The sequence below is a fragment of the Cryphonectria parasitica genome (assembly GCF_011745365.1).
Source record: "Cryphonectria parasitica EP155 unplaced genomic scaffold M406scaffold_3, whole genome shotgun sequence".
NCBI classification, from domain to species: domain Eukaryota; kingdom Fungi; phylum Ascomycota; class Sordariomycetes; order Diaporthales; family Cryphonectriaceae; genus Cryphonectria; species Cryphonectria parasitica.
In genome coordinates this window covers 3,981,429-4,006,410 of record NW_024468911.1, presented here as the reverse complement: position 1 = coordinate 4,006,410, position 24,982 = coordinate 3,981,429, and the positions used below count along the sequence as shown (strand labels likewise).

At 54.1% G+C, this 24,982-nt stretch overlaps 6 protein-coding genes across 6 annotated transcripts; 4 read left to right on the top strand and 2 right to left on the bottom strand.

Moving 5' to 3' along the window:
• Positions 1-1,478: 1,478 nt before the first annotated feature.
• M406DRAFT_254930 (uncharacterized protein) lies at positions 1,479-4,909 on the top strand (the record flags this gene model as incomplete). Its single annotated transcript, XM_040916997.1, has 6 exons — positions 1,479-1,565; positions 1,885-1,895; positions 2,080-2,214; positions 2,291-4,556; positions 4,614-4,768; positions 4,846-4,909. The coding sequence occupies 6 exons, from the start codon at positions 1,479-1,481 to the stop codon at positions 4,907-4,909; spliced, it is 2,718 nt and encodes a 905-aa protein (XP_040778776.1).
• A 4,989-nt stretch (positions 4,910-9,898) lies between these two features.
• On the top strand, positions 9,899-15,656 carry M406DRAFT_90386 (uncharacterized protein; the record flags this gene model as incomplete). The annotated part of the gene is made up of 3 exons (XM_040926175.1): positions 9,899-10,002; positions 12,282-12,714; positions 12,819-15,656. The coding sequence occupies exons 2-3, from the start codon at positions 12,394-12,396 to the stop codon at positions 15,654-15,656; spliced, it is 3,159 nt and encodes a 1,052-aa protein (XP_040778775.1). The 5' UTR covers positions 9,899-10,002; positions 12,282-12,393.
• Positions 15,657-15,908: 252 nt separating this feature from the next.
• On the top strand, positions 15,909-16,759 carry M406DRAFT_321734 (uncharacterized protein). Its single transcript, XM_040919546.1, has one exon. The coding sequence runs from the start codon at positions 16,504-16,506 to the stop codon at positions 16,666-16,668; it is 165 nt and encodes a 54-aa protein (XP_040778774.1). The 5' UTR covers positions 15,909-16,503; the 3' UTR covers positions 16,669-16,759.
• Positions 16,760-17,182: 423 nt separating this feature from the next.
• On the bottom strand, positions 17,183-18,142 carry M406DRAFT_253272 (NAD(P)-binding protein; the record flags this gene model as incomplete). Its single annotated transcript, XM_040916891.1, has 2 exons — positions 17,183-17,562; positions 17,695-18,142. 2 exons carry the CDS (start codon positions 18,140-18,142, stop codon positions 17,183-17,185), a joined length of 828 nt encoding a protein of 275 aa, XP_040778773.1.
• Positions 18,143-19,082: 940 nt separating this feature from the next.
• On the top strand, positions 19,083-20,895 carry M406DRAFT_321733 (uncharacterized protein). The gene is made up of 2 exons (XM_040919545.1): positions 19,083-19,393; positions 19,493-20,895. The coding sequence occupies exons 1-2, from the start codon at positions 19,226-19,228 to the stop codon at positions 20,405-20,407; spliced, it is 1,083 nt and encodes a 360-aa protein (XP_040778772.1). The 5' UTR covers positions 19,083-19,225; the 3' UTR covers positions 20,408-20,895.
• A 744-nt stretch (positions 20,896-21,639) lies between these two features.
• On the bottom strand, positions 21,640-24,896 carry M406DRAFT_345636 (kinesin-domain-containing protein; the record flags this gene model as incomplete). The annotated part of the gene is made up of 3 exons (XM_040922110.1): positions 24,433-24,896; positions 21,935-24,348; positions 21,640-21,865 (listed from the first exon to the last, which is right to left on the bottom strand). Exons 1-3 carry the CDS (start codon positions 24,550-24,552, stop codon positions 21,640-21,642), a joined length of 2,760 nt encoding a protein of 919 aa, XP_040778771.1. The 5' UTR covers positions 24,553-24,896.
• Between the last annotated feature and the right edge of the window lie 86 nt (positions 24,897-24,982).

The window sequence follows — 24,982 nt, the reverse complement described above, 5'->3', positions numbered from 1 at the left end:
TTAAAAATCGGTAGTCGATTTTTACGGGTGGTAGCGTGTTCATCTGCCGAGCCTTATGTACGGATGTTCAGTAGAGAGGAGATAGATTGTAACAGCGCTTTGCAAGTGAAGACAATCATTTTCTGTTCATTTCCCTCCTCTATCTTCAAAGAGGAAGACCAGAGGGGAGTGTACGAGACACGAGAGAGAGAAGGTCTAGAATGACAACCATCAATGATGTCAAGGACGACGTGCTTACCCGATTGGATCAGAAACGATCGAATGGCCCATGGAAGAGGAACTTACTACTGGCACTGCATAATGCTATAGGGGAAAAAAAAAAAAAAAAAAAGGATCGAATGTTTGCTTGTACTACAAGCCCCATACTTCCTGCCACCCCAAACTTTTAAGCAGCTTCTTCACCTGGAATAGGCTGGACAAGAACCCGTCTCGAAGTCCATTCTTGACAGTCCTCTCAATTCTACCTCATCAATGCTTGACCAAACCAGTAGCTGCGATTGGCCCCTGGGCTCCCACCAGTAGGCCCCATGCATACTTTTTCGCAAGCGTATCTGAACCCGCTGTAGCGTGCCTAGACAGCTCTGCCGTGCCCTACCCACCAGGCCTAAGCTGAGCTGCATAGGTGTGGAGCAGCCATCTGCCGCTTGCTTATAGCGTCTCCAGCAGCTTATACAGCACTACAGAGCACTGGAACACAGCACCCAACTGGAGCGGAGAGCTCGGAACAACCGTACCTACCGGTTCTCATCTCTGCCCCCCCCCCCACCTTCCCCCGGATAGAATGAGTCTACCGCTACTACAGAAGGGTCTCCTCCTTTGGCTGCCTTGCCTGTGAGCCTGTCCTGGTATGTCTGTCTAGTATTCCCAAATCCGAGCTTCAAACTATTGCAACCTTACGACCTATGCTGTATCACTGTCCTGTCCCGTCTTGGGATCATGCCAAGCCTTGCCACCTTACTCTTCTTCGTGTCTGAATAGTCAACGAGACCAAGGCCATTGTGTGGTGGCAGTGCGCTTTGATACACATACCGGCCGTGCCGTTCTGTTCTTCTTTCCCTCTCTATCCCTCCCCGGCGCCCTCCTCGACTGGAGCCCAAGTCGATCGATCGATCCCCCACCAACTTCAACAACCGTGATGCCACCCTCGACAGAGGAGGACCTGTGACCGACGTAGATTCAGCCCAGATCGAGCGGTCGCAAGACCCATTTCCCCCACACGACACGAAACTCGATCGACCAGCCGTCTCAATATGAACCCGGATGCCTCGCTCGTCGAGGCGCTCCAGCTGCAGTCGCCATCGCAGTCGCAACCTCATCCGAGCCATTCCTCAGACTCGGGCACCAATGGGGGCAACGACGCGACAGCCTCGCCCACCACGACGGCGGGATCCAAGAGGGACATGGCCGCGAACCAGGCTCATCTGAGCTTCCGGAGGTAAATTTAACTAGGCCCCCTCGATTGAGGGGGCTGTCGTGCCATGTCGCGTCGCCTGCAAACAAGAGCTTTGCTAACTCTGTCGTGTTGTTCGCAAATAAAAAGACAACGAGCTTCCCGCGCCTGCGAGGTAAGTCTGCAATCCTTCGTATTTTGTGTTTGTCCTGTTCGCTCGTGTTTGTTCAGATTGTTGTTTCCTTGCCATGCTTCGTCCGTCCGACAAAAGCCAAGGACTGCAATTGCAGCTCCGAGGCTGATTACTCTTGCAACCGTGCCTCGGCAACTCGATAATCAGAGCTCAGCTGTTGGTGTCTGCGCCGAAGACGGGGCCTCGAGCCTCGACACCGCGACACGCTAGATCATGGCAATCGCGACCTCACCGTCATTCCTGCGCCTCGAACATGCATCAAAAGATCTTGTGGCTAACCAATCGTCCTGTCGAACCATAGACCTGCCATGCGTACGTCGATCCCTATACTCGAGAGGAGCAGACTCCCTTTCATGTCCAGCTATCTGGGGCAGCCTTGGTGCCGAGGCTCAAGCTCGCGATGGCCTCGTTCCGCTGCTCCCCGAGCGAAGCACACAAGGCCACCACCCTCCCAGGCCGATCATTCTCTTCAAGACTAACAGTCATGATGTAACAGGAGGAAGGTCAGGTGCGATGCCGCCTCCCTAGGCATACCGTGTACAAACTGCGTCGCCTTCCAGATCGAATGCAAGATCCCCACCCCGAAGAGGAAGAAGGTGCCCGCGGCTTCGACAACCAAAGACTCAGACAGGTAAGAAAAAGAAAAAAAACACGTATTCCAGCGTTGGTGTCTGCGACATGTTGCTGACTCTTCTTGGTGCGAACAGTGAACGAGGCGATGGATCCGAAGACCGTTCTCCCCTCCCGGCTCCCAGTGCTGGGTCTGGTACCTTCAACACCAGGCCACCCGCCGTATATCACACTGCAGAAGGTACTCCATCGACCACCATGACGGCGGCGCAGACCCAGAAAGAGGAGGCCGACAACAATACTTATTTAAACCTAGTCATGAAACCCAAGTTCACTCGTGCCCCCATCACCGAAGCCGGCCGTGTTGCCTACCTGGGAGAGTCATCCAACCTGACTCTCCTCGTCCACGACCGACAAGGAGCCGCCGATGTTGTTCACTATCCACTACCTGAGAACGTCCGTGGGTCCAGGGCGAGGCTTACCGAGCTGGACAACGTCGAGATCGAAATTTTGCACCAGCGAGGCGCCTTCCTCCTTCCGCCCCGTTCCCTCTGTGATGAGCTTATCGACTCTTACTTCAAATGGGTTCACCCAATCGTACCAGTTATCAACAGAGCGCGATTCATGAGGCAGTACAAAGACCCCAAGGATCCACCCTCACTGCTGCTCTTGCAGGCCATACTGCTCGCCGGATCACGTGTGTGTAGCAACCCGCAGCTCATGGACGCGAACGGGTCGACTACACCCGCTGCGCTGACCTTCTACAAACGGGCCAAGGCTCTCTACGACGCCAGTTATGAAGACGACCGGGTCACGATTGTACAATCTTTGCTGCTCATGGGCTGGTACTGGGAAGGACCAGAAGACGTCACCAAGAACGTCTTTTACTGGTCGCGCGTGGCCACTATTGTGGCGCAGGGGTCTGGGATGCACAGGAGCGTAGAGGGCTCGCAGCTCAGCAAGACTGACAAGAGATTGTGGAAGAGAATCTGGTGGACGCTTTTTACTCGGGATCGATCTGTCGCCGTGGCTCTGGGCCGACCTGTCCACATCAACCTTGACGATTCAGACGTTGAGATGCTCACGGAGGATGATTTCATCGAAGACGAAGACGGCCAGCCAAGCGACTATCCTCTTGATCCGGTCCACGTTCATTTTTTCATGCAGTATGTCAAGCTGTGTGAGATCATGGGGCTGGTCCTCTCACAGCAGTACTCCGTGGCTGCCAAGGGGCGCCAACGGAACCCCATCGACCTCACGCACAGTGATATGGCATTGGCGGATTGGCTCCAGAACTGTCCCAAGACGGTGTACTGGGAGATGCCAAGGCATCACTTTTGGTCTGCCCTCCTTCACTCCAACTATTACACCACGCTCTGCCTGCTACATCGAGCCCACATGCCTCCTGGTGGTGGCAACTCGCGTTTCCCCGAGGATGCCGCCTATCCGTCGCGCAACATTGCTTTCCAGGCGGCTGCCATGATTACGTCTATCATTGAGAACCTTTCAGCACACGAGGAACTTCGATATTGTCCGGCTTTCATCGTGTATAGTTTGTTCTCGGCGCTGATCATGCACGTCTATCAAATGCGGTCTCCGATCCCGTCCATCCAGCAGGTCACCCAGGACAGAATCAGGACTTGTATGACGGCTTTGAAAGATGTCTCCAGAGTATGGTTAGTCGGGAAGATGGTGTATACGCTTTTTGAGGCTATCCTGGGCAACAGAAACCTTGAAGAGAGGCTCCAAAAGGCAGCGGGCAAGCGGCACACCAAATTCCAAAGGAGCATGCAGCAGCTTGAGCAGCACGCTCAGGACCAGCTGCTGCAGCAGCAGCAGCAGCAACTTAGGGAGACGGCAAAGCGGAAATACGACGAGATGGCGATCGACTTCAGTGTAGCGACGCCCACGCCACAAGAATCCTATGAACGCTCCCGGCCGCAGACCCCGCAGGCCTCTCTCAAAGCAGAGCCGTCCTTGTCGAGTAATCACATGCCGCCGCCGCACCCTCACATCACCTCGCCTGGTGGCAGACAAAACAACATGGACGCCTTTATGGGCGGCTCAGCATCACGTCCTCACACCCGACCGCCCACGCCATTCAACCCTTCTTTCTCAGTACCTGCGACCCCGCCCGATCTATACCTCGTGACCCGCAACTCGCCGAACCTTTCCCAAGCGGTCTGGGAAAATTTCCAACCAGACCAGCTTTTCCCTGAGAGTGCAAGCATGCCTCTCTTTCCGCACATTTCGCCGACCCAAACGCACCAGAACCTAGATCCACACTTAGTGCAACAACAGCAACTGCACCAGAGGAACTCGGGCCAACAACAGCAGATGCAGAACATGTACGGCCAGCAACAACACCAGACTCAGCAGGAAAACAGAGCAAACCAGAGCCCTGTACAACAACACACCGCAGGCTTCCTGCAAACTGGTATCGCCGGTTTCCCAGGTCAGCCAGCCGGGCCACAGCAGCAAGGCGCGGGCGGCAATGCGTGGCAGCCGCCCGTTGGTTTTGATGGGCTGGCGGATGGACAAAGTCCAGACAGCTGGAGTACCGGTAGTGCCGGAGGTGGTGCCCCGGTGCCGAGTACTCTGAATGTAGAAGACTGGTAAGTCTGATGTCTCCATATTGTCAATCTACTAGCAAGTGGGAGAGGAGAGATATATGTAGCTAACGTGCCTCTAGGTTTCAATTTTTTGGTATCAATGGTGACGCGAGTAATCTCAACTTCGACATGTCAATGACATAATTAGCAACGAAACAACCATTCTACTACTTGTTTGACACATGGGCAGGGTCAAAGTGTGGCTTGAAGCGAAATGGGGACACTCCAATGATTATATTTTATATCACAGCGGGGAACCGGTTGATTGTTCAACTACATGCACTTTGCACGACCTGGGGGTGGCGGACTATTGCTACTAGTGATTGGGAAGGACAGGACATCCTCGGATTGCAAACTCAAAAGAAGAGTGGGTGCCAAAAGAAAACCAAAACCACCAAGAACCATACACAAATCAACATCAATTCAGCAAAAGATCCATACTCGCTCACATAAACATTCATGACAAGCAACAAGCCAACAGTATTTGTAGCGCCTATGCCATGCATACCTCCTTCATCTGATTCAAAGACAAAGATTCATTCCACATCTCTCTCCTCCTTCATCTGTTGGACGTACCGAGCCCAATCTGTGTTCCGTCCCACAAAGGCACCAGAATCGTCATCCAGACCCCCACAATCGCCCTCCTTCCATCCCCTCTCATCCCAAGCGGCACCCAACCCACACAGATGTCTCATTGTAGGCCGGCCATGGGGGCAGTTCCACGGCTTCTCCATCTCGCCCATGTGTCTGACGACCTGTTGCATCTGCCGGTGTGACAGGGCCTTGCCGATCATGATGCTGCTCCGGCACGCGCGCATGGCGAACATCTTGCGCACCTTGGAGGGGCGAGGAATGTGCCTCCTCACGGAGCGGCTGTTCTCTTGGATCCCATCATCGTCATCGCCATCACCATCACCAACGCCTTGGTCATCGCCGTTGGGGGTGGCTGTGGTGGTGGGCTCGTCTCCCAGCAGGGAGATCAGCTCCTCCAGGTCGGCGAGCGAGAAGGTCGTTTCCCTGCTCAGGGGCAAGCTGAGGAGCTGACAGCGGGAGCCGACAGGCTCATCGCCGCTCTCATCGACGGAGACGACGAAGCCGTTCTTCTCGAGCGCGGCCTGGTTCTCAATGACAATTTCCTCCTCGAGAGCCGTCAGCTCGAGGGGTTTGGGCCGGACGAGGCGCTGGGACTGGACGGTCGTCGTGGCCTGAAGGCGCTCAAAGTTGAACTTTTCGTCCGAGGCGTGCTGGTCGATGATGAACAGCTCGTCGTCTGCGCGCACGGCCTTTGTTGATGGTCGTGTGGCTGCGGGATGAGAAGAGGAGGAAGGCGTGGTAATAGAGGTGCTGCCGGGGCGGACGGCGAGGACGAAGCCCAGGTTGAACTGCCCCACGATCTTCATCTTGCTAAAGTCGCCCTTGTGGATGGTGAGCGAGAGTTTCTCCTCGGCGTTCTCTGCCTCCAGGCCGTCCTCCAGATCCTCATTGCCGCCGCTGTCTTGTCCTCTGATATTATTGTTGACTTGAGCTTCCCACGATTCGAGTCTCTGCTTGAGAGATTCTTCGTCGATTTTCAACCGCTGCAAGAGAATCTGCGTCGAGTATTTCCCCTTTGCGCCTCCTTTGAGGAACGCTTGTGTCCGTTTCTGGTTCTCCTCGCTCGCCTTATGGTCGACCCTTTCAGCGCCGTGAATGATTTCTTGGGTTTGAGGATCTTCTGGGGCTCTGTCGTCGTCTTCTTCCTCTTGTTCCTCCTCCTTGACGTACTCCCCGTCTTCCTCATCGGTAATCCCATCATTTGCTGCCCGCAATGGTATAGGTGACGGCGCATCTTCATCGTCATTCTCTCGTGAGGCCGACGGTTGTTCAGTCTCCGATTGCTCCACATCCTCTTGATTTACGAATAAAGGCGATGACTTGTCACTAATACCGTCCTCATCTTCTCCCGAATCTGCACTGGCTTCTGAGTCATCGTCCTCTATATGATGCGCATCCTCGCCTGAGTCTTCTGTCTCAACGCGCAGGAGCTCATCTTCCGGTGATGACTGCTGCTTCACAGCCACAGCAGCAAACATCCGCGCCAGGCGTCCACCAAAGGATGGGAGGGATGCAGCTGGTGCCGGTGCTTTTGACGGTTTTTGTGACTGTCGACGGTCGTCTACTGTCTCGTCTGTCCTCTGCCTCTTCGGTTGCGTGCCGATGATGCTGGTCACGGTGTGATCTCCGATTGTGATGGTCGCGACCTCCTGTAATGGTCTCTTGGCTGATTTGGTTGCAGACGTGCTTAAAGGCGCATTATCTGAAGGCTTGGCAGATCTTGCGATCGCGGGAATAGGTGCCTCCTTGGGTGCTTCAGAGTCTGATAGCTCATCGTGTAGGGATTCTGGAAGAAACGAGCGTTTGAATTTGCCTAGTCGAGCGAGTAGGTCATCCTCGTCTGGGTTAGTCTCAACAACAACTTCTGCCATTTCAGTGTCTGCCGTTGTGTCCACCTCATTATTCATGGTGGTTGAATCGCCTAGCTCGTCGTTCGAGCCCAAATGAGCTATTCGGTCAGATGCAGTGTGCTCTTTTGAAGAACCGACTGACTTTAAGGGTGTGGAGTTGGACCGTGCTTGTGGTACCGAGTTCATCTCAGCCCGACGTGTCGTCGCATCCAAGGCTGAAGCATTTCTGGCCAGGGCTTTCGCAGCAGCGAGGTTTCTCATGCGACGGATGCCCGCACTATCTCCATCATCGTCTGAGGCTTCTGACGGCTCCTCTCCTCCATCCGCTGGTGTGGTGGCGACTTTGCTCGAGTCCAGCTCGGGTGACTGCTCTTCTGTGCTTTCCTGACGAGCAACTGTTGCTTTCTTCAGAGGCGCTTGTTTGAACGGCGTGATCTGGGCCATTGGCACAGTGAAGTCCTGTTTCTCAAATAGCTCAGTGAGCTCATCTCTCAGGCTGTCCAGCATGCGCGATTGATCATGCAGGAGGATGGTTCTCTTGTCCGGGCTGACGTTGACGTCGTAGAGGTGTGTGTCGAGCTGGATGTCCGCGAATATGAATGGCGACTGGGATGAGTTGAAAGATCTGTACACCTCGTTGAAGACTTTGGCGAACTGCGGCAGTCCACAAGGCCGACTGTTGACGTAAAACATCTGCCGGTCCGGCGTCTGCCTACCCTCTCCGTGGACGGGTCGAGAGACATATCCCTTGACCAGCACCTCCCTGGTACCACCATTATCCTGTGTGGTCCATCTCTGCGCCGGACCACCGGTCTGCTCGAGCTCGAGCTTCAGGTCCAGGGCGACCAGAGCGGTCATCGTCTTGGCTCCAAACACATTTACGATATTTTCCCTAGTAGTCTTATTCCCCTTGGTCGAGAACAGTACGATTCGCTTGCCCTTGTTGGGCGTCTGAGAGACGGTGAACTTGACCCCGGTCTGAATGCAAGCATACTGATTGAGAAGGCCAATCACCTTGCCCCATTCTCGCTTGATGTTTCTCTCGAGTTCTCGGCGCCGCACCGGCAGGTTCTGGAATAGATTTTCTATTGAGACCGTTGTCCCTTTCTGGGCAGCAACAACACTTGTCCCCTTGAGCCTTCCAGAAGTCTCGAATTCAAGCTTTGTCCCCTTGGGGACATCAGTCTGGAGACAGGTGGTAACTGCGAAGCGTGACAAGGCGCAGAGGGAAGACAGAGCCTCACCTCTGAAACCGAACGTCTCAAGAGTGGTGAGATCCGCATAAGTCGACAGCTTGGAGGTGTAGTGTTTCAGGGCAAGAGATTCATAATTTGCAGGGGAGATACCAGACCCGTTGTCCTGGACCTCAACCGAGTCGAGCCCCTGGTTCTTAAACCGGACATCTTTACAACAAAAAAAGTTAGCATCGCTGGTCCAAATGATTGGTAGTATTCAGAGATATGGCCTCCTACCGATGCTCGTTGCGCCGGCGTCGAAGCCATTCTCGACCAGTTCCTTGACCACTGAGCAGAGGTCGACAATGACCTGGCCAGATTGGATTTGGTGTACCTGAGCAGGGGAAAGACAATCAGTCAGAGATTCATCATGGAAATTGTGAGGATATCACCCACAGAACTGGCCTCGATGGCCTTGATGGTGGCCATCGTCCATGCGGTCTTCTTGTCCCCGTTTTCCCTCTCACAATAGAGGGTCCCGCGCGGTCATCAGTGCATTCCACAGAAAGGTGATGAAAATAAAAAATAACAGGCACCAGCATGCGCTAGCAGTATGAAGAATTTCTATTGATTCAAAGTGACAGTAGTCTGGTATAATCTGATGTGTGCAGTTCACCTCAAACATGTCATGTTCGATGAAAAGGGTGGGGCCTGCAGCTTAACGCGTCAGAACGCGGTTCGGGTTGCATTGGTGGGTGTCCTTATCTTATCGCACTCCTGCCATGCCAAACCAACCATGGACCGTGGTACTATAGTACATGCCATAGCAGTCACTTTAGCATTCAGTCACTTTTGCTTATTGGTCGTCCCAAGGCTTTTCCTTACCTAACTCATTTCCAGCAACCAATCGAGAGAAAGAGAAGAAGAAAAAAGCAAAATCAAAGGAACAAAAATAAAAATCCCTTTCACGCCACATCAAGCCAGACTGAGGATCATCGCATGCACCAGATGGCAAAGACGACGAGGCGAGAGAGAAAGAAGAAAAGAATTGTTGAGGCACTGGAAGACGGCGTCATGTTCTTTCTAGATCGTCCTCCGCTGTCCAGCTGAGCCGGTTGGGCTGGTGACAGTGAGCGATACGAGGTCTCCAAGTTCTAGACTGCATGTCGCAACCGGGTATGGCGCCGCCTTGTGACATGTCCGCGGCTGCAGAAGACAAGCTTCGACCATAGTATGTAGTAACATGCAGGTGGTGGTAAGTATTATGCAGCTGTAAGCTTGCCAAACGCCCCCTGCTGATTGGAACCCGCCGAGCATAGGTGGTTGGTGGGGCTCCATGATCAAAACAGCCACAAATCTGCAGCCTGCAGTGTAACCAAACCTCGTCATGAATCCGAAGCCGCTACTGCACGCTACGGCGCATCAAGGAATAGGAGCGATTCCAGCTTGGGATGCGAGCTTACGTCGTGCTGTTTTAGCGGCCTTTGCGACAAACAAAAAGCAGGCTGGAGGGGGAGGAGGAGAAGGAGGAAGAGGAAGAAGAAGAAGAAGAAGAAGAAGAAGAAGAAGAAGAAGAAGAAGAAGAAGAAGAAGCGCAAGAAACAAGAGAACACACATTGTCACGAACGACTCCTTCCCCTCTTATTGTAGTGGCACGGGGGAATTATGTGTCCGTCCGGCATTTACTGGAAGAAAGAAAAAGAGTCTCTCTTTTTTTAATTCAAAAATAATAATAATAGTAATAAGAAGTAACAATTGCGTTGCGTCCGAGGCTGAGATTATCGAGACGACGCAGAGCCCCAACACGACCATGTTTCAAAGCCATCTTCAAGTCTCCAGCATAAGTAAGGACAGGCCGATCAATGGGTTGAGCAAGTGACGCTGGTGCTCCCGAAGCACCACGAATCCCACGTGGATCTTCTTCCCAGCCTCCCGAGGCTGGCGCGCTCTCTCTCTCTCTCTCGCTGTGTCTCGAATGTACTATTTGGGTTGGACGGACTTGGTCTAGCTGACCTCTTAGGCAGAATTCACGCAGACGAGGCGCGACGGAGGGTTTGTCGCCCGCGAGCAAGAGGGAGGTATTGTAAGTTGACCTGATGTGCCTACAGCTCGGCAAGCTGAGAGGAACAGTGGTGAGATTCAGGAATGGACAGAGGGATCATGGGATAAATCTCCTCGTCATGAAAATCCCAGAATCATCACCCAAATTTATTTCCGTTCTCACATAATACTAAACTTCAAACACATACGCTTTTACCTCCCACCTCGGTCTGCCAATGGACAGCCAGTTGGTAACCACCAAACGGTTTTTGGACATGGCTAGACAGGCCATCATCACTGGCCTTGAACGAGGATTTACGGATTCTTCGGGCCCGGGTGGGGGGCGGATGTTTACCGTTGCTTGAACCTCCGGGGCAGACGCTTTCGCGGCAGATGTTTCACAACCCTTACGGAACAAACTTGTTGTCCGTTCCCTTGCTATAAGATAGGTCGCCCAGTAAGAGATCAGCCAGTCTTTACGTTGCAGGCAATACATAACAGCTACTGGAGATGTCACGGCTTTTAAAAGGAAGAAAGAAAGAAAGAAAAATAAGAATAAATATAAAGGGAAAAAAGAAACTGGAGGAAGACAGGTGGCGGCAACCCGAGTGTGGCATGATCAGTCCAGCAGATGCAACCATGGCAATTAGATCATCGCGGGAACCTTCGTATTGCGTGTGCTATTAGTTTGTGACCTGTAATCTCCAATCTTTTGCGCGGTACTTTCTTTCACCAGCCAATTTCGGACGCTTCTCGCTGGGGAATGCAACGCTCAATGCAGGATACAAAATAAGAACGAGCAGGGGGCCAGACATGGGAATAACCCACACCCATTAATAGGGAGATGCACCGAGATCCATACTATGGAGGCAGAGAAGGGGGGAGGGGGAGAGCATTCATTAGCAATCAACCTTGCAGCCGTTTTCAGGCTATACCCGGCAACCCTCCAATTGCGGCCCAGGAGAAAAACCCGAGAGGGAGGAGGGGGGAAGAAAGAAGAAAAGAAAAAGACATTGCAACCAGCGCATATAGGGCCAGAGGCTTAGTGTCTTTTGGACCTGCCCAAAGCTTACGCTAACGGGTATATGGCACGCCCAAGCAGCAACGATACAAGAGTGCCGTATATAGTACATAGTCCTACAGTATTACGCCCAGGGCACAGCGGTACATTCCGATCCGCCAAAGTACCATGGTCATAATATGGTACCATCAGCTTTGAACACCAAGTAGCGCAGAACCTAGTGCCAGCCCTTGAGCCTGGGAGGAGGAACCAGGGAGAGCCCACGGCCTCAAGGCTTCTGCCCCCAACCCTACCCTGGCCCTGCAGTGCTTCTGGTACATACTGTACTTTGGCCCCATGCCCCCCCCGTAGAGCGGCTTGTACCTCTCAGCAGCAGAGAGAGAGTGTGTGTGCTGCTGCTCTCCCGGTAGCTCCAAATCCTCCTCCTATTTTTCCAACCTCTGCACTTGTGTCAAACCCTCCAACGATCACGACACATGCGACTTCCCACCACCAACCACCCTCCTCCCTCTCTCCCTCCCTCTACGAAAATTGCAATCACCACGGCCGCCGCACACGGCAGACGCGCCACCGACCGTCGTGGGGATGCAGAGGCGGTCCTCCGGCTCGGACGACGGTGACGATTTCAACAATCCTCTGCCTGTCAGTGCCGCGCCTGTCAACCTCTCGCTCTCGTCGACATCCCTTACCGTCGAGCCCGATGCCACCCCCACGGCTCAGGCAACCTCTGCCCAGACCTTTGGCAGGCCCGCCCACAACCATAACTCCTCGTCCTCCTCCTCCAGGGCCTCCGACAGCAGGCGCACCAGTTTCGACCACAGGTCGCAATCGACGAGAAGCCGGCGGTCCGGCAACTTCTCCTCCTGGAAACCCACGGGCGCGCAGAATGGGTCGGTAGAGAAGGCGCCCCTTGCTCTGTCGGTCGATCCGCCGCCCGCTGTGTCCGTTATGGCGTCCTCCAAGACCGAGGAGGACTCTGACGATGTGGACAAGGTCCCAGACTCCAGGGGAGTCCTGCGCCGCCCACGTTCTCGGAGCCCGTGGGCCATTGGCCTGCTCACTCTCCTGGTATCCCTCGTCGGCCTCGGCTTCCTCGCGACGATCCTCAATTCGAGCGCCACGCGGTGTCTCGACGCCAAGGGCTGTATCATGTCCTACATGCGACCGTCCTACGTCAAGCTGAGCGACTTTGACACGGAGCATACCCGTTTCGGCAGCAAGTACTCCCTCTACTTGTACAGGGAACTGGAGGTGGACGAGGACGTCAAGGTGCGTTGTTGGCTCGGATGGATGGCTCCCTTGAGAACCAGCAAACCCCTCCCCCCCGTGTTGTCCATGATGATGATCGATTTCTGATTTTCTTGTTGAAATAGCTGCGAGGCACACCTGTGCTGTTCATACCTGGGAATGCTGGGAGCTACAAACAAGTCCGACCCCTCGCAGCCGAGTCTGCCAACTATTTCCACGACACGCTGCAGAGCAACCCAGCGACCCTCAAGAGCGGCGTGCGCAATCTTGATTTCTTTACGGTGGACTTCAACGAGGACTTCACGGCCTTCCACGGCCAGACGCTAATTGACCAGGCCGAATACCTCAACGAGGCGATACGGTACATACTCTCTCTATATCTCGATCCGCGCATGACAAGTCGCGACGCCGACCTGCCGGATCCAACTTCAGTCATGGTTGTGGGCCACTCCATGGGCGGCATCGTGGCCCGCACAATGCTTATTATGCCCAATTACCAGGCGCATTCCATTAATACCATAATCACCATGTCCGCCCCACATGCCAGACCTCCCGTCTCTTTTGATAGCGAGATCGTCAGGGTCTACGAAGATATAAACGACTACTGGCGAAAGGCCTATGCTCAGCAGTGGGCGAATAACAACCCTTTGTGGCATGTTACCCTGATCTCCATTGCTGGTGGCAGTCTGGACACTGTTGTGCCCTCCGACTATGCAAGTCTCGAATCCATTGTGCCGGATACACATGGTTTCACAGTCTTCACCTCGACCATACCGACAGTCTGGACAAGTATGGACCACCAGGCCATCCTCTGGTGCGATCAGCACCGAAAGGTTGTGATCCGTGCACTGTACGACGTCGTGGATGCATACCGACCCTCGCAAACAAAGCCGCGGGCCCAACGGATGAGTGTGTTCAAGAAGTATTTCCTCACCGGGATGGAGGATGTCGCGGAAAGGGCCGTCCTGTCTCAAGAACCAAACACCCTTTTGACGCTGGAGGACGACGCGCATGAGATCCTGGCTCAGGGCGATCGTCTGGTCCTCCGCGGCTTGGGGAGACAGGGCCCGCCGCAGGCCCATCTGGTGCCGATCCCGCCCTCGGGCCCGGCTCCGAAGCGCTTTACGCTTCTCACTGATGAGAAGCTGGACAGTCCTGGCGAATCAGGAAAGCTCGAGGTCTTGCTCTGCAGCGTGCATACACTGCAGCCAGGACAGGCCGGCGCTATGCTTCCTTGGAAGCTCGACCTAGCACCAGGAGAGAGCAAGACTGCGACCCGCCTGACTTGCAAGAATGCAGCGCCGGATGTGATACAGCTGCCGGCATCTACCCGATACACACACCAGCCTTTCTCGACTTCTGGTTCCAGACTGGTCCCGCCGTTCTCACACCTTCAATTTGACCTCGAGGATATTGCTGAACACCAATTCGTTGCTGTTTTGGACAAGGGCCTGTCGTCATCAAGCTTCGTCGTCGCGGAGTTCAGCGACGTGGCGGGTTCTCAGAGGACACGCCATATAGGCTTGCGAAGATTGCTCGCATTCGGCATGGATCTTCGTCTACCAGCTCACCGATCCATGGTGACAGAGGTAACGATCCCGACGATGCAGTCCAGCTTGCTCTCCTACCACCTTGACATAACGGAGCAGGGCTGTGGGAACCAGAGGGAGCTTTTTGCTCCTTTGATACGACAATATTTGGAAGAGCCCTACGAATCGAAATATTTTGTGAATGTCAGGCATGCCAGCGTTAGCCTTCATGGTGTCGCGCCGTACATTCCCCCGCCACTGAAGCCCAAATCCACGGAGGAAGGTCTCAGCTTTCAATTCTGGACCGATCCGACGTGTGGTTCGAGCATTAATGTTCGCCTCACCGTTGACGTTCTCGGCAGCATGGGCAAGCTCTACATGCGCTATCGGACCGCATTTGCTGCGTTTCCCCTGCTCGTTGTGGCTTTGGTGGTGAGAAAGCAGTTTCGGGTCTACGACAATCAAGGCATCTTTATCTCGTTCAACGAGAGTCTGGAGCAGAGTCTGCGACGGTCCATACCTCTTATACTCGCCTCCTTGACTCTTCTTTCGCTGTCTGCGGGGACCCCTGGATCTCGAGGCGTGGCGAGCTTTTGGCCCTGGAGCAGTGCAGGCTGGACGGGTATCGATTTCCGCCAGAATGACCTCCTCGCCGGCACACAGGACCCATTCTTCTGGTTTATGGTGCCCCTCATCGGGGTCTGCTGCGTTGGCGTCTGCTGGATCATGAACTACCTGGTTCTGACCCTCACTGCGATCCTCAGCACGTTGTACGGCTGGCTGAGCTCCCGTCCTGCGTGGGTGCGCCATGACGAGCGGCGGCGAGCTGTGCCCTATGGCTTCATGCCTTCCTCGCCACGGCGGCGGCTTGTCACAACAGCCATCCTCTTGCTGTTGGTCACTACCTTTATACCATACCAGTTCGCCTATGTGGTCGCATGTCTTGTGCAACTCATCACGACGGTACGCGCCCACCGCATCGCGTCGGAGCTGCCCTCGAACGCCAACCGCAACTTTTACAACTACGCCCACGCCATGTTTGTCCTCATGCTCTGGGTCCTCCCTATCAATGTGCCGATACTCATTGTATGGGTGCGCAACTTGACAGTGCACTGGTTCACGCCATTCTCATCCCACCACAATGTCATGTCTATCATGCCATTCATTGTGCTTGTGGAGACGTTCACGGCGGGGAAGATGGTGCCGAGGCTGAGAAGTCGGTTACGACATGTGACCAGCGTCTTGCTCTTTGGCATCGCGGTGTATGCTGCCATATACGGCGTGAGCTTTGGCTACCTGATCCATCAGCTCGTCAACTTGGTGGCACTGTGGCTCGTTGTGGTGCACTCGACCACAGACTCTTGGTCCTGGACTGGGTGGAGCACTCTCTTCGAGGGCAATCTCGAATCGAGAAAGGTTGGTAAAACACCTTAGGAGGGCGTTTGACCACCACTGCACCACTTTTTCATGTCACTGGCATGTTCGTCCAAGTTTCTTGCATAGAGCGCTCCCTGAAAGATTACCAGCCACCGTCCAGCGTTACCAATCCTTTTCTTGTCGGCTAGAAATGTCCTTCACCTTTTCCCAATTCTTTGCACGTCTTTCAACTTCATCGATACTGGTGTTTCGATCCTACATTGGCGGCATTCTGAAAGCGTAACCTTTTTTTTCTTGATTCTCTTTCTTCCTCCTATCAAATTCCTTTCTATCGCAGCCCATTGCGCAAGGGACGGCGTTTGGCAGTATATACATCTTACTTGCGGCAACGGCAGCGGGCCGGCTTGCTGCTGCCTGTCGGAATCCTTTTGGGTGTCAACTTGGCTTCTTTCTTGGGAGAAAGAGATTTTTATAATGAGACTCTGCAGGTTTTCTGGTGTTTCTGGGAGTCGACCTAATACGTCTGATTCTTTTTCCTTTTCTTTTTTTTTTGTGCTCTACCTCAAGCGCACAATTGCAATAACATCAAAGCCGGGTTTCAAAGGGAGGACGGGCGGGACGACTTGATACTTATACTATGATTCTTGGGGCACTTGTCCGTGTTCCCTTGACCAGGGGAACGAACTGCCTCTTTTTTTTTTTTTACGAACCTCTACGGACTCGGATCGATGGATGATGGACGGATGGATGCGCAAACTTGATTCATTTTAGACCTTTTTCCAAATGTACCCTGGTGGTGGTGGCGACGATGGCGGCCCAACTGGCATAGAAAGCGTGCTTGATTATTCTGGGTTTGAACTTGGTACAGATCCTCGCGTATGGATTGGAATGGCCGTATTTCATAATGGTGCAGGGCTGGCTGTTGTGCGAGGGGACTAATTCGGGTCTGGCAGCCTCCCAGGTCTGGACTGAGGAAATAGAGCAGCTTTTCTTTTTCTTTTCTGTGGCACGCGACACGTTCTGGATGCATTCTAATGAAATTCGGAAGAGTGAGAGGGAGTACCTATGATTACAGGAGCATTTTCATGTCTTAGGTGTACATAAGGTGCGCCTGGACCACGCACTTTTATTCTGAGGCTCATATACAAGTTCATATCTACAAGGTGACGACAGTAATTGACATGCCGACAGTCCCCATGGAAGCGTTCTGTTCATATCCCTTCTCTACACCAACCCAAGAAGATACTCGCTAGTCAAGCGATATAAGCGACAATTCCACCAGTTTCAAGACTGCCCTTTCACCGTCAAGCTGGGTGAACCCAGCCACCAGGCAGGCTATCTCATATTTCTACTTTCAAGATCATGCCACCATTTGTTCAGCATGATTGTATCCTGGAGGGGGGCCTATATCCTATTTTGCAAGTCATCGATTCCTGCAATGCGCTATAGTCGACTCGACTTTACTTTGCCCCCAGCCGAAGTGTTTCCAGCCCCGACCCCGAAACCGCAAAGCGATCCTGTTTTTGATGTTCAGTCTCCCGAGAGAAAAAAAAAAAAAAGAAGAAAAATCTTTCAAATCAAAATTAGACTGGGAATCTTATCCATCTACTTACCAAGAGCCACGACGGAAGGAGCCTCGCAATGCCAGCCATAGAAGCCATCTTGCCATGATACACCTTCCCGCTCGCACCCCGAAGCAGGTCGTCCACGAGCCCCCGTGCAAAGTCCTCGGGCGGGCCCAAGTACTGTTCAGCATCGCGGCCGGCCGCACGGTCGGCGATGCGGTTGGCGACGGGCCTGTAGAAGGAGTCCTCGGGGAGGGACAGCGCCGGGTGGCTGCTGTGGATGTTGGTCTTGACGCCGCCTACCATGACGGTGGCGACTTTTACGCCGAGAGGGGCGAGTTCGCGGCGGAGGCCCTCGCTGAAGGCCTCGGCGGCGGCTTTGGAGCTTGCATAGGTCACTGTTGGGTGTGTGCGTGCAGCCGAGGGAGGACCTGCGTTAGAAAAGGAAGTTCCTTTATTTTATTTTATTTCTCTTTTGGGGACCGATCAGGAGGGACTTGAAGAGGGGGGAGAGAGGGAGAAAGATGTACCCAGGTATGGTAAGGAGAGAAGGGTCCCGATGGACGACAGGTTGGCAATGGTACCCTTGGCGGCAATGACAAGCGGCGCAAGGGCTCTCGTGACGGAAAAGACGCCCCAGAAGTTGACATCGAACAGACGGCGGGCCAGGGCGTTGTCGAGGTCCAGCACGGGCATGACATACTGGAGGCCGGCGTTGTTGACGAGGTAGTCGAGCGTGCCTCCGGTGTGAGCGGCGACGGCGGCGGCGGCGGTGTCGATGGAGGCCTGGCTGGTGACGTCCAGGGCTAGCAGGGTAACGTTGGGAAGGCCGGCGAGGGGTTCCATCTTGGCGAGAGAGCGGGCGGTGGCGAAGACGTGGATGTTGCCGCGGCGCTGGAATTCAAGAGCAAGGTGATGGCCTATGCCGCCCTCGCTGCAGCCGGTGATGAGGGCTGATTTGGTGGGTGTTGTGACCATGATGGAGTGCGTATGTTTTGCAGCTGATTATATGTTCGATCGTGGGTCGAATCAAAAACAAGATTGACAAGATCATGCATCTTCCTTGATGTGCACTCGGTTGTATATGTATATGTTTATATTTGTTTCTATACGTACAAGATCTGGAATTGTGAATCTGGCCGAATCCGTCCTGGCTGGCGTCAGCGATCACTAGGCGTAGTTTGTGGCTGATGGGATCCGTTTTCTATATGATTGCTTAGTATATGAACGGTTCGGGGCGACTCGAGCCGACCACAGCAATGCCATAACTCTTCTCTTTCTCTCTGGCTTTCTCTCTTTCTCTTAAAAATTTGGACTCGAAAAGTAGGAGAAAAACGTTGACTTCCGTTGGTCTTCAGTACCACGACGAAGGCCAACATGCAAAATAGACATGAAGTCAAGAAGGGACATGTCCCTCCTACTTACTGCATACGGATGTCATACTGCCTATTTTCTGTGTACCTTTGTACATTTATGTCAGCAATCCTAGGCAGTAGTCCGATTGGCCCCCATCCTAAGAATACTTGGGTACTTAGTGCATCATAGTAATACCGTTACAACAGTGGACCAGGTAGTCACAACCCCACCCCTGGCCCCTGAGACGCCTTCGCTGCTCGCCTCTTAATGCAGGCGTCGTGCAGAAGGAGGCGCAAGTGGGGACGCGGAATTGGGGATCTTTCTTGGCCTGCTGTGCTGCCTGGCAAGCGCGCCACACTCATTGCTAACCAACACCTGGTAGTACAGAAGCAGCCTTGTCACTTCACTCACCCAACGCAATTCGTTCTCGCAAGGAGCCTTCGGTCAGCTCGGATCCCTCCTCTCAACTCCATAAAACTGCTGAGCCTCCCCCATACAGACACTTTGGACCTTTTCCGTTTTTCCTTTTTCTCTTGGTCCTTCCTTTCTTACCTACCGTCATCCTCAGCCGTTTTTAAACCTCGTGTCAAGCCCATCGAGAATATCAACGTCTTCATCCATTCTCGAGACCAAGGAGGACCGTGTTTTGCTGTCATTCTTGATTGTTTTCTTTTGCTCTACCCATTTCCATCTCGCTTCTCAAGAATGGTCTACGAACATTTAGCCACACTCGGTGGCGCTCTCGTCAGGAGAGCAACGGACCTGGACAACAACGGCGGCGGTAGCGATAATGACGACATGGCCCAGCTTCCTGGATGGGCTGTTCTGGTCTTCTTCGCCAACTTTCTCGTCTTTGCTCCCGTTTTCCTCTATGTGAGTAGCAGTAATTCATTCCTCACTCTTCCTCAGGCCACACTACGCCCACTATAATTACATAACCACGCTAACCACGATTCCGCCCACCCACCTCAGATCGGCTACACCCTGAGCCATGTCTACCCAACCCTCGCCATCATCGAGGACCCTCAACCGCCGAGCTACGCCGCCCTGAGCCTCAACGCCGACGAGCCCACCGCCGACGGCACGCACGCCGCCGACGAGTCCTCTGCCCTGACCACCACCTCCTTCCGCCGCATCAACCGTCTGCTGTACTCGACCGCCGGCTGGACCTCCAACTTCCGCGGCCTGGGTTGCGCCGTGGCCCTCAACTTCGCCGCCCTCTTCTGCGGCTCCATCTTCAGCTTCGTCCTGCCCGCCTCCTTGGGTGTGCTCTTTGCCGCCCTCGCCACCGTCCAGCTTTCCGCTGCCTGGACGCACATCATCATCTCCGCTCCGTCCTCCCAGCACTTCTGGCAACGCCTTCCGCCTTTTGCCAAGACCTTCCAGGCCACCTGGCTCCCCGTATGCGCCTACTGGGCCGCCATCCAGGTCACCCGCCTCCTCCCGCGCCTGCTCTCGCACGCCTTTGGCCTCTCCCGCTGGGACCCGCGCAACCCCACCGCCGTCCCCAACTACTCCGCCCACGCCGTCTGGCAAGGCTTCGTCGTCCTCGTCGTCAGTGTCGCTTGCACCATCCTGCTCGTCATCCCCGCCCAGGTTGTCCTCTGCCGCGTCCAGGCCAGCCTGCTTCCCCCCGACGAGGACACCATCGTCCCATTTGACCGCTCCTTCGGTGGTGTCGTCGAGCCTGCCGTCGTCACCGGCAAGGGCTACGTCGACTTCCTTACCGCCTGGCGCACCTTTGAGCGCGCCAGCTGGATCAGGCTGTACAGGCTGCTCGCTAAGATCATGCTCGTCGCCCTGGCCGTCTATGCCGTCGTTATGGTGATCGTCGTTCCCGAGGCCATCTTGATGCTGAAGACAGCTCAGCCTGCTGATGGAAACTAAGCAAAAGGGGCTGCTAGCAATTCGCGAGTGAGATATGCCAATGCATGTTCCAGAAGCCGTACCAGATGAGGGCAAGTAGAAGTCCCCTACTCGTGTCATGTAACTAAGATGCGGAAGAGGGTCTTATCCTGGGCGTGAACTCACGTCGGATGGTCTGGTAGATTTCCGGTGAATAGTCTTAGTATTTGTTTCTGGTCTCCGGTATGGAATTAGCGGGCGGCCTTGTTTCCTCTTGTCCTTTTCCTTCCTTTTTCGAGCCAATTTGCAAGGCATGTCATTGCATATGGCATGAGAGTATAGCGGTTGGGTTTGGATATTTGGACTACAGCGCTGTACCTATGCGTACTTTCCGAAATGGATCGTTTTCTTACCCCTCATCGTTGGCACGATCAAGCGACAAATATTTCATGTCATGTCCACTATGAAGCAAGGACAACCAAGACAGTCTCTCCGCAAAGAATAATCAATCAAGACATCCAATACAAGAGATCTATCATGGCTTGGCATTTCGCGTCCGTGATTGACCGACCGACCGACCAGCGACAAACTCATACATATACCCTCGTGTAAATACATCTAGTCCGTTCGTTGAAACAAAAGATGAATGATGAGTACGCTTCCCATGCTTGCTTGCTTTGCCCTGCGATGCGGGGAAAACCAGATAATAAGATGAATACAAATCATGGCCTTGTTTGGCCCTCCCATCTCTCTACCGCGCTCTTGTCTTCCTTTACCCCTTGCCCCGTTTCTACCCAGCAATAATGTCCAAGATGGCTGCAGCTTTCATCGAACCGTGATGCTCCAAAGTGACCACAAGTCTTAATCTTCTCTGTAGAAATCCAGGCCCCTCTAGCATCCCTCCCCAAAAAAAAGAAACCGGAAAAGACGTAGAACTCCGAGCTCTGGTCTCCATCTATGGGGTTGGCATAATCTTCTCTCTTTCTCCCTTTCTTTCTCATCTCATAAAGCACTGGAGAAAAGGGGATATATATATATATATATATATATATATCGAGGCCAGGGTATAGTACTTTGCTTGGAGTCACTCCTTGCGGACTCGGACAGGATGGATGATAGTCAATCAGACTGTATGTGCAGGATGAGGAGGAGGATTGGCCGGTATCCCCAACCTCTACAGCTTACAACTTTGGGGGGGGGGGGGGGGGAAGGAGGAAGTGTTGATAATTTCCGTTTCAGAACCGCCCCTCCTCCTGAACCGCAGGCTTGTCCACTTAGCTCTTCTGGAAGAACCAGCTCGTCCGCTTGTTAGCGTTCTCCTGGAGGTTCTGGATGGTTGGGTTGGACGAGGGCGCGTCACCGCCACCGCGAAGCGGCTTGGCAATCCTGCTGCCAGCGTTGGCGAAGCTGAAGCCGCCAGTGGGGGAGCTCAGGCCACGAGTGCTGCCTGCCTTTGCGGCTTCCAAACGCTCCTTGACAGCAGCAAGCTGGACCTCGAACCTATTACATGCTTCATTAGTATTGCATTCATCTGCCTTCAATGGCAAGACTTCATTATTGGTGACGTACTTGTGGTTCGCCTGGGCCATCTTCTCCTGGCTGTCCTGGAGCAGGCTCTCGAGGCTCTGGATCCGCTCGTTTCTCGCGATGAGCTTTCTCTCGGCAATGGCAACCTCCTTCTTCAGGCTGGAGTTCTGCTCAACGAGTTGCCTCTGCACCTGCGTGAGTTGCTCGAGGTTGCGCTCCAAGAACGCCATCTTCTTCTGCTGAGCGCGATTGTTGGAGGACCGCAATACGTTGTTGTACTGCTCGCGCGTCTCGTCCAATGAGATCTCCAGCTCGACGACGCGCTCACACCGGTTCTGCAGGTCGCGCATGAGCGACTTCTTCATGACGTCAAACTCCGCCATCTGCTGCGCGACAGTCTTGCCGTTGGCCATCGGCGCCGCCGTGCCCGCCTTGACCTGTCGCTGAAGGTCTTCGATCAGAACCTTCATGCGCTCGTTCTCAGCAGCCTTCTGCGAGATGTCCGTCTTGAGCTCTTCGACAAGCTCCATCTGTGTGCCCTGCTTGGAGGCATATGCCTGCTCAAGCCTTGCCTTAATCTCCTCGGCGTCCGTCTCACCGAGGTTGCGGGCCAGAAGGTCCTCATATTCTTGCTGCATACTGGTGAGGCGGGCCTCCAGCTCTGCCCTGCGCTTAGCATCGAAGTTGTTGGTAGTCGAGCTGTACATCGACAGCTCTGCCTGTCGCACGATGCCCTGCGTAGCAACAAGTTTTTCCCGGATCGACTTGAGGTCGTCAGCGGGGATGATGTCGCCGCCGGAGCTGATCTCGTGCAACTGGTCGAGCTGCTGGATAGCCTCGCCAATTGACCTTTCGTTGTCGCTGAAGACGTCGCTGCCCAGGTCGAAACCAGCCATCATCTGGGCCATCTTCTCGGCCTTCTTCTTCTCCTTTTCATCAAGGGCCGTGCCGTTCTCTTTGGCGCTCATCTTGACGTCCAAGAGCTGCTGCTTCACCTCATCAAGTTCAGTCGTGAGCTCCGAGTTGGCCTCCTTCAGGGCGTCCATGGTAATCTGCGCCTCCTTGCCCTCGAATGTGAGCCGCTCCAGCTGCATTCTGACCTCATTGACATCACTGTTCAATTTCTCGTTCTCCTTTCCGAGTTTGCTGTCGTGCTCCTTGATAATCATCAGCTCTTCCTTGGTCTCGCGCAGAGCCTTCTCTGCAGTTACGGCCTGCGACTCCCTCTCAGAGAGCTGATCTTGGAGCTCGTTCTCCCGCCGGAGGAACTCCTCTCGCTCGTCTTTATCCATGGGGATCGAAGGTGTGCCTGCGCGTTCCGAGATGGCGGGCGTCTCGGCACGACTGTCCGGTATGAGTTTTGAGGGCGTAGCTGGCCTTGCAGGCAAGGACTTCTGCTGGACGCCATCAGCGGATAGCGGAGGCACCCACTTGTCCTTCGGAACAGCCTCGCCTGACCGCCATTGTTGCACCTCGCCTTCCAGGTTCACAATGTAATTCTCGAAGGTTGTGATTTGGTTCTTCGCCTTGCCAAGGAGCATCTTCAGCTCTGCCGGGCTCAACTCGGCGTTGACCTTTGCCTTGTTCTTGATAGATTTGGCCCGCATACCGAACCGGAGGGTGCTGAGAGTCTCGGCATCGTTGTAACTACTTGGGGAGCAGTTGATAATCAGGGTCGTCCGACTGTTGCCACCGAGAGACTCTTGCAGAATACGTGTGAGCTTGGAGTCTCGGTAGGGAACGTGTGAGGATTTGCCGTCCGTCAGGGAGTTAATGACCATTCCGAGCGCACTCAGACTCTTGTTGATCTTCTTGGCCTCTTCCAGGGTCTGGCCGCTGGCACCTGTCTTGCCAACTTTCTCGCTACCCGCGAGATCGACCAAAAACAGCTGACCGCTCTTGGCCGAGCCGGTCTCGACGTTCTTCTGTGTAACGGTGATGACGAAAATGGAGTGTGAGCGAGAAGACTCCTGGTTCATGTTGGTTGCGGCGACAGCTCGCGCGTTGCCGCCTCTCCGCATGACCTCGAAGACCTCCTGCACGCTCGAGACGTATATTTCCAGAAGGCCCTTGACGTACACACCCCGGTTCTTTTCTTCATGCACAGGTAGATTGTCGTTCTGAGGCGCCATCAAGTCTCGGATGCGCTCCATGTAGATCTCCATGTAGCTCACACGGACTGTGTACTCTATCGTGCTGGGGCTGGACATGATGCTCGCGAAGATCTGCTCGACGATACGCGGGATGACACCTCGGTTTGTTTCGTCGTCTATGCTTGAACCCATCATGGTGAACGACTTTCCGGCACCGGTCTGACCGTAGGCGAAGACTGTTCCATTGTAGCCGTTCAGGATATCGTCGACGGTAGGTCGGATCGAGTAGTCAAAAATGTCTGACTGCCTGCACTGCATATCGAACACGCGGTCGAAGGTGAAGGAGCCTTGGGCCTCTTTGGACTGTTCAAGGCATCATTACTCATCAGCAGCTTCTTCTTGCGTCTGCAGATCCAGAAGACGGGTTCTCTTCTTTGTGAGACATACATCGATCGCCACGGTGTCATCGCCATCAAATTTAACAATAGGCTGGCCACCAGATTCAATCTCGACCCGGTTCTGGGGCCTGAACCGGGCGACAACCTTGATGCTATTTGCACTCGACATTTTGGCGGTTTCGATCGCTGTATCAGGAGGAAAGTGAAGATTGCAGCAGCTAGCTCATGCGGCAAGCCGCAGGTTCAAAGAGGGAGGTCGAAGAACAGAGAAGGCCAGATAGGCGACCCGCCACGAGAAGTCGGTAAAGGGAGCGACAGCTCCAGAAGTCACGGTGGGGCGTTGCAAGTTGGTCTTGTTCCTGTCGAAGAAACCAAGATGGACAAGTCCTGCTGTGTCTCGTCTGCCGTCGACAGTGTAAGGTGCGTCTGAGATTGGCGTTGGCAAGAGAAATAGTTGTTTTGTCGTCGCAGCAGCAGCAGCAGCAGCCTGAAAGACTGGGCTGTTGGTGATTCAGAGGGGGATGGAGGGGGGGAGAAACGACGACTGCAGATCAGGGTGGATCTGTTGAAGACTGGCGGGCTGGCGGGTTGAAGTCTGG

Coding starts and splice junctions, on each gene's coding strand:
- M406DRAFT_321734 (XM_040919546.1), top strand. CDS start 16,504: ATGGTGCAGGGCTGGCTGTTGTGCGAGGGGACTAATTCGGGTCTGGCA.
- M406DRAFT_321733 (XM_040919545.1), top strand. CDS start 19,226: ATGGTCTACGAACATTTAGCCACACTCGGTGGCGCTCTCGTCAGGAGA. Junction 19,394..19,492: donor TTGCTCCCGTTTTCCTCTAT/GTGAGTAGCAGT, acceptor CACCCACCTCAG/ATCGGCTACACCCTGAGCCA.